The following is a 16743-nucleotide window of genomic DNA, read 5'->3' as shown; positions in this document are numbered from 1 at the left end:
TCCTGGTCCAGACTTGGTAATTTTAAGGCCACAGTCATATAGCTGGAATATTGCCGAGTGCATCATTAAACAACACATACACCTATTACTAAGGCTGTGTTCATCATAAGTAGGCGTGTGAACCAAAGTGATGGGGGTCTTAGACGTTAACCATTTACAACCTTACAAACTAGTCCAGGAAGTTGGTCAAGGGGAGGGGGGGGGGGGTTACTGGAGCAGGAGCTCAATACTGTGAATATGGTAGCTTGAACATTGCAAACAAACTGACACCTCACAATTCAACACTTCACTAAACGGTAGTGGGCACAGGTGGCCCAGTTGTCTAAGGCACTGCAACTGGCAATGCAGAGTTGCGTCCCTTGGGCACGCCAGAAACCTATGATTGTGGGTTCAAATCCTGGTTCACCCCAGTTATGTTTCTAGGTTTGTCAGCACTATACCCATGCTCTTGGGTTTCCATGAAGTGGTAAACGTCTGAGACCTGCATCACTTTGGGCTTCCTACCACATCAAGCTGACACGCTGTGATATAACTGGCATACTGTTCAAAGCAGCATTAAACCCAACTCACTCACTCTCAAAGCAAATCACCTGTTTGACAAGAAAACTCTTAAGATATGTACAGAGCATTTGTTGTAGCTTCTGTGGTGAACTAACAGTTTACTGCAAGGTTAAAACTGGTAATGGCTGCACAAACAGCACCTCGTGGTATACCTTTGGATATCAATGCAAACATAGTGCAACAACACTCATACACGATCATCTTTTATTTCCTATTCTTGAAATACAGTTCAAACTTCTCATTATCTGGGCTTCGATCCACAAAGTATTTGTAGGTCTACGACCATTATAACGTGACAATGCATCATAGACTTACAACTGTCTGAGAGCTACAAACACTCAAGGCCTGTACAGCAATTCTAGTATATTGACAGAATACATACAAAAACAGCTTCAACTATATAAAAGACTAGTGTATCTCCTTGATATTCTGCATTGGTATAACTAATGACTAATGAGAAGCATATTGCACAGACAGACAGTCTTTCAAAGAGATACAAATTGATACAAGTCCATGACCAGCAGATCCTTGTGTGACAAAGAGAGGCAACTCTGCACAGCAAATTAGATCACAAAGTCAGTCATGCATAAAATAGGGCTTTGCAAACTTTTTTCTGCAGTCATATGTGGGACTGACAGTTTTCAAACATTAACCAACAGCCTAAAGTGACCCAATTGACTGATTTCAAGCTCAAGTCACAGTCTATTGTAATATACAACAAAAGTTCCTGTGACATTGAATAAGATTTAACGCAAAGTTATGTTTTTTACCAAATCTGAGACAATTTCTTTTTGCAACAGATAAAAGACTCCTGTAAGTGTTTAAATGGTTTAATTTGCCATACTGACTTCAGAAAATGCGTGATTTCATAAAAAACATGAACATGCCAAAATGTCAATTTACAAATCAATAGCGTGTGTGTCCACCTCTGGTTCGATGCAAGCAACACATCTTCTTCTCATGGAATGGACCAGGCGTCGCACAAAGTCCTGCGGGATATCTGTCCATATCTGCTGGAGAATGTTTCGAAGTTCCTGTAGTGTCTGTGGAACACGTGGTTGACGTCGAAGGTGCCGATCCATCTCATCCAACATGTGCTCGATTGGTGAGAGATCAGGGGAGCCAGCCGGCCAGGGGGTGTTTTGTTGAAGAGAATCCTGAACAAGTCACGCAATATGAGGCCTGGCGACGCAAAAACGGTAGAACAACAGGGCCTATCTCGTTGCGGTAGCGCTGTCCATTGAGATTTCCCTCTACCACTATCAAACGGGGCCTGTCTTGCTGTAATCCCACCCATACCATAAAGCTGCCGCCCCCGAACCGATCTTCTTCCATGACACAATGATTGACATAACACTCACCTCGATGTCGGTACACTCGAATCCGTCCATCGCTGTGGCTGAGGTGAAAACGAGACTCGTCAGTGATTAGAACTTGTCCCCACTGCATGGCCGTCCAGCGTAGACGCTGTCTGCACCACTGTAGAAGTCCTTGACGGTGGTTTCCTGTCAAAATGGGACGTCTGGCGGGTCTTCTGGCGACAATTCCTGCACATCTGAGGCGGCGACGTACGGTTTGTGAAGATATTCGTCGAAGGCCAGGGATGCTTCTTGTAGTCACTGATGCTGGCTGGAACCAATTGGTGTTTCTGTGGACGTTAAATTGTCTTGCAACATCACGTTGACTCGATCCTGCTTCAAGCATACCAATGGCTCGCAGACGCTCGTTTTCGGACAGGCGTGGCATTTCATAATGTTGTATAATTGCGTAACTTTGTTGTTTTTCTGAGTGGATGTTGTCAGCACAATGCTAAACAATGCATATGGAATCCTGTTAAAGCACACATTTTTATACCTATTCTTGGGTAGTGAAATGCATGGGGCTTGCATAAAAGTCAACTTTTGCATGGAATGCATGCTTTTCTGTAGCAGTTGCGTTTTTGTGACTTGATTCCATACATGTACTACAATATTGAAAACCAAACTTTACTTGTTTGAAAAATACACTAAAATATTGGTGTCACAGGAACTTTTGTTGTTGAGTATATATATGTGACCCACAGGGATTCTGGGTAAAAATAGAGGTCTCCAGCAATAATGCTCATGATGTCAATCAATATTTCGTCTGGTCTTGGCTCGATTATTTACAGGCCGCCATCATACAGCTGCAATATTGCTCACTGCGGGATTATACAATCAATAAATCAATCTAATAATATCTGTCATGACCTGCTCAGTTGACGTTTCGCTCATGGCTGCATCACTCATCATCAGCTCAATGAGATGAAAATGCTATTTGACAAGAAAAGACAAATATCCTCTAGGCTAAAAGAAATAATAGTCTTGGTTATCAGGAACCGCCCGCATCATCAGAAAATCTGCCGCACGTTTTGTTTTCATTTCCATTTTTTTTTAAAATTTAAAATCCTAATACTTAAAAACAATGCGATCAATATAGCATGCAGTTACTTCCCTTTACATGCACAGGGACAAGTTCCTTCCCAGCGGCTGACACCTTCGTTACACTCTCGGTATAGAGAGCCCTGCTAACGGGATATCACTGTGAGGAGCTTGGCACAGGGAGACCCTTTCCCAGACTGATGGTATACAACTGTTTATTTGGTTACACACTAGTTTTAACAAAACAAAAAATAACACTGCCTGCCCGCACTTTTTTTTCAAAAGTCACTGCCTAAGAACCCATTCTTTTATTTTCTTAAGCCCTATGTATTTTCTTTCCGATGTATCACAGAGATGTAGATATGCCCTTGGAGTGTTCCAATAACAATACTCTTGATCCATCTTTGAACCCAACGAATGTCATTTCCCCACGAGCTACATTGCCCCTTCATTTTGAAATTGATAAAACACTTTTCAGTTTCTGAATTCCCAAGATTATTTCACCCGTTGGGCATGTCTCTGTGTTCCTTTTCCATGTGTTTGTTAAGTTTACTCTTGTGAAAGTATATTCATCCCTGGCTCATACAACAAACATATTTGCTAAAGGATTTTGAAGTGGCCCCTTCAGGGACCGGGGTCCAGTTCAACAAAGCAATCAGAGCTTAGGACTGCCCTAAGTACATGCTGCAGTATAGGACTTACGACATCGTAGCTACGATCGTTTGTGAAACGGTTTTTAACCATGCCATTAAAGTTGTAACTGCCATTTACACTGTAGTACACGGAATGTCAAACACAATGTACTAGGAGCAGGCAATCAAGTGCTTTATAACTCCTAGCATTGTGGTGTGATGGCATTCAACCATCAGGCCCCTAGAAGCATTTCTCAGACCAGGGGAGATGGCTGGGCCAAACCGTATATTTTTGTAGCTCAGTAGGGGTGCAGCGAACGGTCTTGCCATCTTTCATCCATACCATAAGTCACCAGTCAAAAATCAAAACTAACAAGTATGTTATCGAAACACATGCATATAAATTTATATTTAATAATTCTAAATTCACTTTCGCAGCAAATACTCTGCATGTGTGTAGATGTTGGCCTAATGGTGGAGGGGTGGAGAAACATTCTACTTTGTGGATACAAAAATTTTCGGTGGGACAAAGTAGGACCTGCCTTACGGGCCTGACCATGTCTAAAGAAAACCTAAATGAAAAAACTGAATGTCATGTAACCTTTCCCACAGATTTTTCAAGTATATCAACATTGCTATGATCCCTGGAGTTGTTTCCCCTTGTTGGGTGGGATTGGTGTTGGTTGTCTGCTCCATCATGATGACCAGATGCTGCTGTCACAGAGTCTTCATCACCATCGGTCGGGATAGTTTCCTGTACCCTCTCTGAAGCAGACATGGGGCTTCTGTTTGCATCAGACATTCCTTCTACAGTCTTGTCATCTTCATTTGGGGCATATTCCAGATCTGGTCAAAATAAATATGGCACTGAGGTGAGGTGAGGTGAGGTGAGGTGAGGTGAGGTGGAATTAACGTCCTGTTCAAAAATATTTCATTTGTATAGCAATGTGTATGCACATGTTTGTGTCGCTGCTTGTAGTCCGAAGATATGTCAGTTTTATAGTTTAACATCCCACTCAGATACAGAACACTGACTCTGAGGCAACCTGTCTTTGTTCTGTTCCTTTAATTCTAAGTGCCATCCAGGGTAACAACAAGTACCATCTTATACTGTAAATCTTGAAATTAATGCGAATGTGAATTAAATGCAAAATAAGCGAGTCGTTTTTGCTTGCATTAACTAAACTTTGGATATATGTCTCCATACTGACTATCAATAGTAGAAACACCAACTTGGATATAAACACAAACAACTACATATTCCACATTACAGTTCATTAAGAAGTAATTGTAACAAGTATATAACTATGTCATTCAAAGAATAGAATAGGCATCCGGTGAGTTATCACTGCTGGGGTCAAGAGTTCTACCCACTCGTGTCAAACTAGGCATCACTGACCACTCCAGCAGTCCAGACAGACGCCACCCACAGACAGCACAAGTACGACACGACCCAACGCGCACTGATAGACTTTATCACACTTATCCTCAGATCTACAGCCTTTGTCTTGTCGTCTGCCTTCAAGTTTGTTGACACCTTCTCCCCATATGTTAATACCCTTGTTTTTCCTTATGCCAGTCAACAGGATAAACATATAAACCATGTGTCGTTTTTAGGAAAACAACCTATAACACAGCATTCTTCCAAATTCCCAAAAATAAAAAATAAGCAACCCTAAATTCCCCCAGGTTGTCCTCCCTTTTCGGACATACGCTCCTCGGTAAAACCACTAATAGGCCTGGCGGGCCCGTGTGCGAAATACACATAAAGTCGGAAAGCGCATGTAAAAACACCAACTGTCTCTCTCTTAGGAAAACATTGTTTATTGTCTTCAGGGAAGTGCTCTACTTCCATCAACTTGTCTAGTTACCTGCCGGTTTATATTTCACCCTATCCAGGTAAAGTCCATTGGGGGAGATTCTTGGCATGGCGGAGTAAGACATATGATCTCTGTCCAATGGGTATTCTAAAACATGGCGCAGATCATCCAGGTGAAGTTTCCCCCTGGCCACCGCCACCATTGAAGAGACCATGTGTCGAACCTGCAAACAACACCCTCTTGTCAATCCTCATCACAAAAAGAGTAATTGTAACCAAAACTTACAATATTATACATGTGAATAGATTAACATACTGAATAAATCACAAATATCCCCGTTCATGAATGGATTAACTGTTGTTTTTTATGTTAGTCAATATTAGGGTTGGGAATTGGACCACAACTTGTATTGCGATATACTGCAATATTTCAAAAACATATTGCAATATTATTGCAATATATTGGGAAATAATTTCTACCAAGAGAAAAGCTTTTTTTCATATCCCTTTGACAAATATTAATATGAAAGCTGCAATGTTAACAATTTGGTCAAAATTATGAACCAATTTTAATAAATTGTACTATTATTTTTATCTACAATCAAATAAAGAGTATGAAGCATTTGTTTTGTCTTTGTTTTGATTTAATAAGGTAAGACTATACATCATGGCATATACATGTCAGTCACAGTCTCCAACCTTTTTCAATCACATTTGAATAATGTTAACTCTCTGAAACAGTTTGAAAAACAATGAAACATTAACATTAACATTAACATAAATATGATAAGAATTATACATCATGACAAATTCCATGTCAGTCATTGTCTCTCATCAAACATTGTGAAAAAAATTACACTCAATGTCAAAAGATTTTCCCTTTTTGTTCGGCACGATGTCAAAGGCGTCCGCCATGTTGGATAAACAATCAAGGGAAGTAACTCTAGTTCCAAGTTGTCAGCAACGTTCGTTCCCGATGATTTCCGATTGTAAAATACATATTTTTATCGGGTGGTGTTTGAATAATGAGGGAAAAACCGATACGCCAAAAACGTATCGCGATACGTATCATGATGAATTTGTATTGCAATATACCGGTATACCGATAAAACCGCACATCCCTAGTAAATATACCACTGTTACTTCCCCATAATTTCTACCATGTTGCCATGGCAGTAGATCACTTTGCTAGCCTTTGGTGCAGACTTCACAGGACTAAATCCAATTGGCAATAGAACTTTACCGTGAAATAATTCTGTCATCAAGGTAAATGAAATGTGGAAAGAAAGTAGTTCTGTCATTGCTAAGTGGTGTTTACCTGACAGTTCACTTAGTTAATGGGGGGCACGGGATGGCCCAGTCATCTAAGGCACCTCGATTAGCTGTGCAGAATTGCGTCCCTTAGGCATGCCAGAAACCTATGATTGTGGGTTCGAATCCTGGTTCGCCCCGATTATGTTTCTAGGTTTGTCAGCACCATAACCGTGCTCGTGGGTTTCACTGAAGTGGTAAACGTCTGACACCTGCATCACTTTGGGCTTTCCTCCCACATTAAGATGACATGCTGCGATATAACTCGAATACTGTTAAAAGCGGCTTTAAACCCAACTCACTCACACTTAGTTCATGCCCGGCCAAAGACAGTTAAAACCAGTAACTATATGGTAATTGTCTTCTGTTTCTTAGTTTGTTTGTTTGTTTGTTGTTTAACGCTGCACTCAGCAATATTCCAGCTATATGACGTTGGTCTGTAAATAATCGAGTCTGGACCAGACAATCCAGTGATTGATTTCATGAACATCGATCCACGCAATTGGGATATGATGACATTCATCAGCAAAGCCAGCGAGCCTGACCACCCGATCCCGTTAATCGCCTTTTACGACAAGCATAGTCGCCTTTTACGGCAAGAATTGGTTGCTGAAGACCTATTCTAACCCTTCTATTCATCATGGGTCCAAAGACAAATGACTAAAAGTTCAATTAATGATAATGATAAATGTTTTAATTTAATTTTTTTAATCATTTGAGTGGATAGCGGAAACAAAAGTACATTTTCTTATTTGTCACTGTATAGCCAGTTGTGTGAAATCAACAAATAAAATGGTGTTTTCATCAAATTGAAAGTTAAAGGGTAAAAGTTGTTATTACCGACATCCATCAACGAATTTGATCTGAAGGAAACAAACTGCTCAAAAATTTCATTTTATTCCACACTTGTTAAATTTTAGGTCGACATAACAAAAATATTTTTAAAAATATATATAAAAATCAGTGTTCTACATCCTTCATCTGCTCACCTGATGGTAGAGGAAGGACTTAGCTTGAACGTGGACATCCCAGAAGTGACATTTTTCCCCTCCGAGATGCTGACATACACCTCGGTCGGCCTGACCTCCTCTCACCCCTATAACTACATTCTTCACAGGGTTCTTAAACTGTGTCCCTTTCAGAGTTGTGAAGGCGGAGAAGTTGTGAGTTCCGGCAAGGAGTTCTGCGGACTTCAGAAACAGACCCACATCAAACGGAGACCTGGAGGGAAACAGGATCAACTATTGGATGATTATAAAAGAGATGGGGTCGGTGCTGCAATCCAATTGGTTGAAAAATGTCAAATGGGATTCGAGGCTCAGAAAACATTTGGCCCTGTCATTGAGTATGAGTTCTAAGGGTTACTATGGCAACATCATAATTGAGTGAGTGAGTTGGGTTTAATGCCACTTTTAACAGTATTCCAGTTATATCATGGCGTGTCAGCCTAATGTGGGACGAAAGCCCGAAGTGATGCAGGTCTCAGACCTTTACCACTTCGGTGAAACCCACGAGTACAGGTATGGTGCTGACAAACCTCCAAACATAATCGGGCTGAACCAGGATTCGAACCCACAATCATAGGTTTCTGGCGTGCCCAAGGGCTGGAACTCTGCACAGCGAATCCTTGGCGCCTTAGACGACTGGGCCACCCATGCCCCCAGGCATCATCATAAAGTAGATTTTGAGTTTTATTAATATTTATCGATAGGACATAGATAGCGGGACTATTGCTGCCTGCAGGATTAAACAACACTTGTTAAACAACACAAAGTAGTATGAAAGAAGTATGAGAGAAACTGCGCAAATGGAGAAAACTGAGAAACGAACGTGTAACTAAGAACCTGCACAAAATGGGCATGTCACCAAAGGAAATACACAATGATATGAAAAAAATGCTTGGGAATGACTGCTCTTCATATTCAACTAATAAAAAATGGACTGTTGAATTTAAAACAGGTGTGTGTCTGTGTTTGTTATTTACCCTCACAATCAGAGATTTTAACGATGGCACACAAACACTAAGTCACCGAGCCTATCCACCTAATCCATTTGGTTGCCTCTAATGAACAGCATAGGTTGCTGGGGAATGAATATACGCAAGGCAGAAGTAGCATGAAAGATGACTCCAAGTCTGGTCATCCTGAAAATAACACGCAAGATGTGTACCTAGAATATAGACACCAGATCAGAAGCTGACACAACTGTGTTTCGAGCTATTGGCGGCGGTCTGTAAGTAATCGAGTCTGGACCAGACAATCATGTGATTGATAACATGAGCATCGATCCACGTAATTGGGATCGATGACATGCATCAACCAAGTCAGTGAGCCTGACCATCCGATCCCGTTAGTCGCCTCATATGACAAGCATTGTCGCCTTTTACAGTAAGCATGGGTTGCTGAAGACCTATTCAAACCTGGATCTTCACGGGTAATTGTCTTCTACAGTCATTTGGGGTCCAATTTGAAGACTGCTAAAGGGTTGGGACAGCAAGTGTATTAAAAAATGATATGTGAACAATTTTGATTCTTAACAATCTCTATGTAAGGACACAAACTTTTCGATTAACCCTCTTATAATAACCTCATACAATTGGAAAGCAGAAAAGCAGTTCATCTTGAATGACTTGACTTGAACTTGCTGGGACTGCCAAATGGATCATCCCTAGTACCTCCACAAGGGGGCATGTGGGTGAGTGAGTATGGTTTTACGCCGCTTTTAGCAATATTCCAGCAATATCACGGCGGGGACACCAGAAATGGGCTTCACACATTGCACCCATGTCGGAAATCAAACCCGGGTCTTCGGCGTGACGAGCAAACACTTTAACCACTAGGCTACCTGACCCCAGGGGTCATGTGAGACAGAACTCCAACAAAACAAAACTTTGGGACCTGGGGGTTCAGTAATATCATTTGAAGTCAGAAAACTTCAGTTTTCAATTATCACAGTCATCACGACTAATCATCACCAAAACTGAGTGAGTGAGTATGGTTTGATGCTGTGTTTAGCCATATTCCATCAATATCATGGTGGGGGACACCAGAAATGGGCATTGTACCCATGTGGGGAATCAAACGCGAGCTCTCAGTGTGATCAGCAAACACTTCAACCACAGGGCTACCCCACCGCCCCCATCTTCAAAAGCAACTCACCGAACAACGCTGATTCTGTTTCTCTCAACCACCGACAAGGCCTGCTGGAATCCACAGTCTTCAGGAATGACAGCGAGTCGATACAAGTAATTGCGACCAGCAGCGTATCGAGACACAAAGTTGTCATTAACTTGCTGAATTCTTAATATCCTGTAAACAAACAACATATAGTTGAACATGCATAGAAACAAATGCTTGTTGGAGAAAGTTTCATAGATCTATATTCAAAATGATTTCTCGTAAGATCAAGTCTTCTGTAGAAGTTTACTATGAATCAGAAAATGTACTGTTACAAATTAACTGTTAGCCATTGAAGATTTTTTTCCTGAGTATCCAGACAGACGTTTGTTTGTTTGTTATTCCCGCCATATTACGGAGGCCTCTTTATGAACCAAGTCAGAGAGCCTGACCACCCAATCCTGCCAGTCACTTCTTACAGCAAGTATTGGTTGCTGAAGACCATTTCTAACCCGGATCTTCATGGAAACAAAAGGTGAGCAGGGCTCACTTAGACCCCCGACTTCAACTCCAACATATTTCAAAGTCCAAAAAATGAAAAAAAGCAATATTTCCTCAGAAAATCCACTAATCAAAATCCAACTTTCCACTGCACCTCTCCTATTGGTATAGAAATTGTAACCCTAATTGGAAAGAATCCATGAAGTAGTTTTCTAGTTATAGGTCTCACAAATGTTTAAGTAAAAAAATCCTAAGTAAAAAATGCAAAAAAAGCTGTCGTTTTTCAGAAAATCCAAATACTGAAATTAAACAACGCACTGCACCTCTCCTATAGGTATATAAGGTGTTCACCAAGTTTGAAAGAATCTATGTAGTAGTTTTCAAGTAAAAGGTCACAAAAAATATGTCTTTGGAAGGATGGATGGAAGGACTGAGAGAAGGACGGACGGAAGAATGGAATTCCCCCTTTTAAGTTGAGGGAATAATAAACAAACAAATGTCAATATCCACAGAGTGGGTGACAGTATGAAAGATCTCAGGATCCGTATCAAAAGTTGAGTGGCATAGTTTCAGGCTGAGATAAAAAGATGTCCAAGGTATCCAATTAACACCAACATATATAATGTTACTTGGCGCCTCCACCAAGAAACAACAGCTTGCCAAGTACTGAAAAAACAACAGAAGGACTGTACTTGATGTCTTCTTTTGCTTTGTGGAACTGAACATTGAGGATGAACTTGAGGCGGTCAAGGTCACTCTGCTCTTTGAGGCGGCTCCTGTAAGGACAAGGCAACGGATCATCCAACATGTTCAGTTCATTTATCATTATATCAACATGTTCGGTTCATATATCAGTATATCAACAGGTTCGGTTCATATATCTGTATATCAACATGTTTAGTTCATATATCGGTATATCAACATGTTTGGTTCATATATCGATATATCAAACATGTTCAGTTCATATATCAGTATATCAACATGTTCGGTTCATATATCAGTATATCAACATGTTAGGTTCATATATCGGTATATCAAACATGTTCAGTTCATTTATCATTATATCAACATGTTCGGTTCATATATCAGTATATCAACATGTTCGTTTCATATATCTGTATCTCAACATGTTCAGTTCATATATCGGTTTATCAACATGTTTGGTTCATATATCGATATATCAAACATGTTCAGTTCATATATCAGTATATCAACATGTTCGGTTCATATATCAGTATATCAACATATTCGTTTAATATATCCGTATACCAACATGTTAGGTTCATATATCAGTATATCACCATGTTCAGTTCATACATCAATATATCAACACATTAGGTTCATATATTGGTATATCACCATGTTCAGGTCATATATCAGTATACCAACATGCTAGGTTCATATATAAAAAAAAAAACATGTTCGGTTCATACATCCGTAAATCAAACATGTTCAATTCATATATCAGTATATCAAACATGTTCAGTTCTTATATCAGTATATCAAACATGTTCAGTTCATATATCAGAAAATCAACATGTTAGGTTCATATAACAGTATATCAATCATGTTCGGATCATATATCAGTATATCAAACATATTCCAGCAAATTCACGGCAGGGCACACCAGAATTTGGCACATTGTACCCATGTCAGGAATCGAACCCGGGTCTTCGGAGTGAAGAGCGAACGCATTATCCACTAGGCTACCCGACTGCCCCTCTACACAACTGAGCGTAAGAGGCGAAATCCATCAACCAAGTCAGTGAGGCAGACCACTCAATCCACCCACCTTTCTTACAGACACCTACATGTTAACTGTGCCCTCGACCATGTCATTTGAGGCCATCACAGTATTATGTCCACACACCCCTTTGTTAACATCCTGAATCTGCTTATGTTGTGCATGCTCAAAGGAGGTGAGGTGAAATGGGGTTTAACGTCGCGTACAAGATTATTGCACTTATATAGCGATGTGCATGCATGTGTGTGAGTGTGTGGCTGCTTGTCCTAGTCCGGACTGGTGGCGATTTATAGTTCTAGCTCACTGAGATACCATGCCGCAGTTTAACATGAATACCCCACTCAGACACAGTATACTGACTCCGAGCCGACCAGTCCTTGTTTTAGCCCCTTGACGCTGAGCACCAGGCAGGGTAACAACAAGTACCATCTTTTAACGTCTTTTGGTATGACGCGGCCGGGGATCAAACCCGGGAAATTCCGCTCTCCGGGCGGACGCTCTACCACTACACCAGGGAGGCGATCACATGCTCAAATGAGGCAGACATCAATCCTAAATGTTGAACAACTTACTCGTGATTGAAATCAAAATGCACAGCATTACAAAAGGCATGGACCTTCTTGTCAGTCCGGCTTGAGAGGCACAGGTTGGACTCCCATGTTGGCAATAGTTTCTTCAAATGTCTCTAAAATAGTTAATATTTTATAAGATTATGCAAGTCATGACATGTTGCTGTATTAAAGCAATGTTAAACTGGTAGGTAAAACAAAGTCAAGATTCATTATGTTTTCCTTGAAAAAAGCTTAACTAAAAAAGGCTAAAGACGTCATCAATCAACGTTTCTTACAATTATAATGTTCTGACAATACACTGTATATGCTGATTGAAAGAAACAAGAGAACAGACATCAAGGGAATAATTTGTTTGATTTGTTTGTTTGTTTAACGCCACACTTAGCAATATTCCAGCTATATGACGGCGGTCTGTAAATAATCGAGACTGGACCAGACAATCCAGTGATTGACAACATGAGCATCGATCCACACAATTGGGACCGATTACATGCATCAACCAAGTCAGAGAGCCTGACCACCCGATCACGTTAGTCGCCTCTTACGACAAGCAAAGTTGCCTTTTGCGGCAAGCATGGGTTGCTGAAGGCTTATTTTACCCCGGACCTTCACGGGTCTTTGTTTGACCGTTCCCTGAGTGAATGAGTGAGTGAGTTGGGTTTGAATCTTTGGTGCAAATCCACCACCAGTTGATCCTTTCACCAGTAAAGGACACAACCCCAAACACAAAATGTGGCCCATTCATCTGTACTTGGCCACACAAAAGATGACAAGACATTTAGCAGTGAAGTGAAACACCAGATTACAGCCTTGATTTTTAGCATTCATCCCCATGAAAAACAGTGAAGTTCTTGAGCCTATTTATATAACAAACAGTCATTGCACAGTGGTGACAGTTGTTGCATGGTTGCAGGGCAGGAGTGGCATGATCCTGTGATTATGGGTTCAAATCCTGGATTCAACCTGACCATGATTCAAGTCATCTACCCAAGGCAAGGGAGTCAACTGCCTGTAATAGTCCAGCTTCCACTCTTACTGAAATAGGCTGGAATTTCTGGGCTCGCTGACATGGTTGATGCATGTCATCGTATCCTAATTGCGTGGATCGATGCACATGTAAATCACTGGATTGTCTGGTCCCCACTTATTATTTACAGACTGCCATCACATAGGCGCTTGAATATTGCTGAGTGCGACAGTAAACAACAACTAAACAAACAAATCATATCACCACGAGACCTGGGCCCACTCGCACAAAGCGATCTTAGTGCTAAGACAATTGTAAGCCTATGTTAAAGTATTGGAGTTACGATCATCTTAGCGCTAAGATCGCTTTGTGCAAGTGAGCCCTTTTCAGGGTGAAGATTCCCAATACATATGCAACATACCTCTATCGTTCCTTGAATTGTCTTTACATCCTGTTTAACAACTCGACTGACGCGCTGGACTTGTATCCCGCTGGAGGAAACATCTCAAATTTATATTTAATCACAATTCATAAAAGTTTCTTTGAAAAAGGTAAATACAAATAAATACAATGAACATGTTTTTAATTGGTTTACAGATCAACCTAACCTAAAAAGATGATATGTGAAAAAGACAAAACTATGCAAAATATTCAATGATTGAAAAAAACATTTTCAGTAATCTTCAGTCTCAAGCTTACTAGGGGTGGTCGGGTAGCCTAGTGGTTAAAGCGTTCGCTCGTCACGCTGAAGACCCTGGTTCAATTCCTGACATGGGAACAATGTCTGAAGCCAATTTCTGGTGTCCCTGTCGTGATATTGCAGGAATATTGCTAAAAGAGGTGTAAAACCATACTCCCTCACTCACTCAAGCTTACTAAATTCAAAACGAAAGGGAGGTTACTCTCATTCTTCACTTTGCAAATCCAAGAAGGACCGGCATAACAAATCAAGTGCACATGGTGCAACATTTACATAACTTTCGAAACAACGGAACAAAAATCTTGGAGGTCTATACCCAGGTGAATAGGACTGTCATAGGAGAGTGCTGTTAAAATAAATGTTACAAAAATGAGAGGTATTTTGGTATTGTGTCAATATTGACTTTTCATCAATATCTATTTAATGACAATGGATATGTAGTCAATAGCTCAAAATCTCAACAACAGCTACTTCATGAAAGTTGCTTTCACCACAGACATTTGTTTGTTTGTTGATTAACGCCGCACTCAGCAATATTCCAGCTATATGACAGCAGTCTGTAAATTAATCGAGTCTGAACCAGACAATCCAGTTATTGACATCATGAGCATCGATCCACGCAATTGGTGGTGAGGTGAAATGGGGTTTAACGTCGCGGCCAAGATTATTGCACTTATATAGCAACGTGCATGTACGTGTGTGTGTTTGTGTGGCTGCTTGTACTAGTCCGGACTGATGCAGATTTATAGTGCTAGCTCACTGAGATACCATGCCGCAGTTTAACATGAATACCCCACTCAGACACAGTATACTGACTCCGAGCCGACCAGTCCTTGTTTTAGCCTTAATGCCGAGCGCCAGACAGGGTAACAACAAGTACCATCTTTTAGCGTCTTTTGGTATGACGCGGTCGGGGATCGAACCCCGGACCTTCCGCTCTCTGAGCGGACGCTCTACCACTAGACCACGGAGGCAGTCCAACGCAAATGGGATACGATGACATGCATCAACCAAGTCAGCAAGCCCGACCACCCGATCCCGTTAGTCGCCTCTTACGACAAGCATTGTCGCTGTTAACAGCAAGCATGGGTTGCTGAAGACCTATTCTATCACGGATTTTCCCGGGTCAGCACCAACATTTAAATATATTTGCCTAAATACGGAGGAATAATATGTGAAGAAAATATGATTTCAAAAGGAGAATCATACATGCCAAAGTTCAGCTTTTTAGTCTGGCACTTTACACAAAATACATTTTGAAAAAATTTAAGTGCATTACAGCACATTTTGGGCAGAAATTGCTCAGTAGTGGCAATAAATAGTTTTCAATATGGCTGAGTTATTATTTTTGGGAACAAGCATGGGAAATTTCAGCTTCATTGGAAAAGTGGTTTCTGAGATGTTTACAACAGATGGCTCATGATTTCTTTGTACTTTCCAATATGGCACAGGCAGCCATATTTGATTTCTGATCAAGATGCCTTGAACAAACTTGGTACTTCGTAAGGTGACCATCTCACCCACCAAGTTTGGGGCCTCTGGCCCTTAAGCTTTTGAGGTGAAGATTTTTTAATTTTCCTTGCTTAAAATCAGAGATGTCTTTCTATACGAAACATCAAAGTTTGATGCATTGAACAAACAGTAATCCTTAAAAATTATCAAAAATCCACATAATTTCAGCTTAATCCTTCAAGCCATTTTGAAGAAAAAAAATCAAAATTAAAAAAAAATATGGATGACAAAGATGACAGCACCGATGATGACGGAAGATTTGTCTGACCACCTAATCCTGTTATTCGCCTCTGACAACAAGCATATGTGTTGCTCATGGGATATTTTTGAGTAACTGCATAGTCCATCACATGTAATAGAACTAGGATCTATAAAAGACCTGGTGGTACTCTATATTTCGATTTTGTTTTGAAGCTGGCCATTATTGGAGCAAATACTGTAATTAAGTATGTATGGGCCAAACAAACCAGTGATTGATAGCATGAGCAACCATCCGAAGTATATTATACCAACTGATGTATTACGTAAATTATTGATGTGATTGTGAAAAATATTCAGCTATCAAATTAAAAATACACAAAAATAAAGTTGGTCCATGTTTGATATGAAAAAACAAATCCTGTCATGATCTGATAATTAATTGGTTTCATCGGATTATTTTATAGGCTCTGGTTTCATGATATAAGGTAACATATTACATAATATGTTAATTACATATCCACTGACCTATACTGCGTTCCAAGATACTGAATAAACATAAGATATCTTCCCATATTTAACCCGATTCATTTTCTAACACTTCTGTCATGATTGAGAAACTATTTTTATCAATCGCTTCCGAAAACACGTGCAGACACCAACAGAAATATGAGAGGAAGTTTATACTTTTGAGACATGCGCACTCATTAC

At 40.4% G+C, this 16743-nt stretch overlaps 1 protein-coding gene across 1 annotated transcript; it reads right to left on the bottom strand.

Annotated features, from left to right (window-relative positions):
• Positions 1-2053: 2053 nt before the first annotated feature.
• On the bottom strand, positions 2054-16705 carry LOC124118305 (tRNA pseudouridine synthase-like 1). Its single transcript, XM_046480422.2, has 8 exons — positions 16561-16705; positions 14044-14113; positions 12656-12768; positions 11032-11115; positions 9881-10030; positions 7712-7943; positions 5464-5635; positions 2054-4438 (listed from the first exon to the last, which is right to left on the bottom strand). The coding sequence occupies exons 1-8, from the start codon at positions 16605-16607 to the stop codon at positions 4185-4187; spliced, it is 1122 nt and encodes a 373-aa protein (XP_046336378.2). The 5' UTR covers positions 16608-16705; the 3' UTR covers positions 2054-4184.
• Between the last annotated feature and the right edge of the window lie 38 nt (positions 16706-16743).

This window comes from Haliotis rufescens, unplaced genomic scaffold (genome assembly GCF_023055435.1).
Source record: "Haliotis rufescens isolate VD_foot unplaced genomic scaffold, xgHalRufe1.0.p SCAF_13, whole genome shotgun sequence".
Lineage (NCBI taxonomy): Eukaryota > Metazoa > Mollusca > Gastropoda > Lepetellida > Haliotidae > Haliotis > Haliotis rufescens.
The sequence above is the reverse complement of the archived record's forward strand: the minus strand, read 5'-3'. Positions and strand labels throughout refer to the sequence as shown.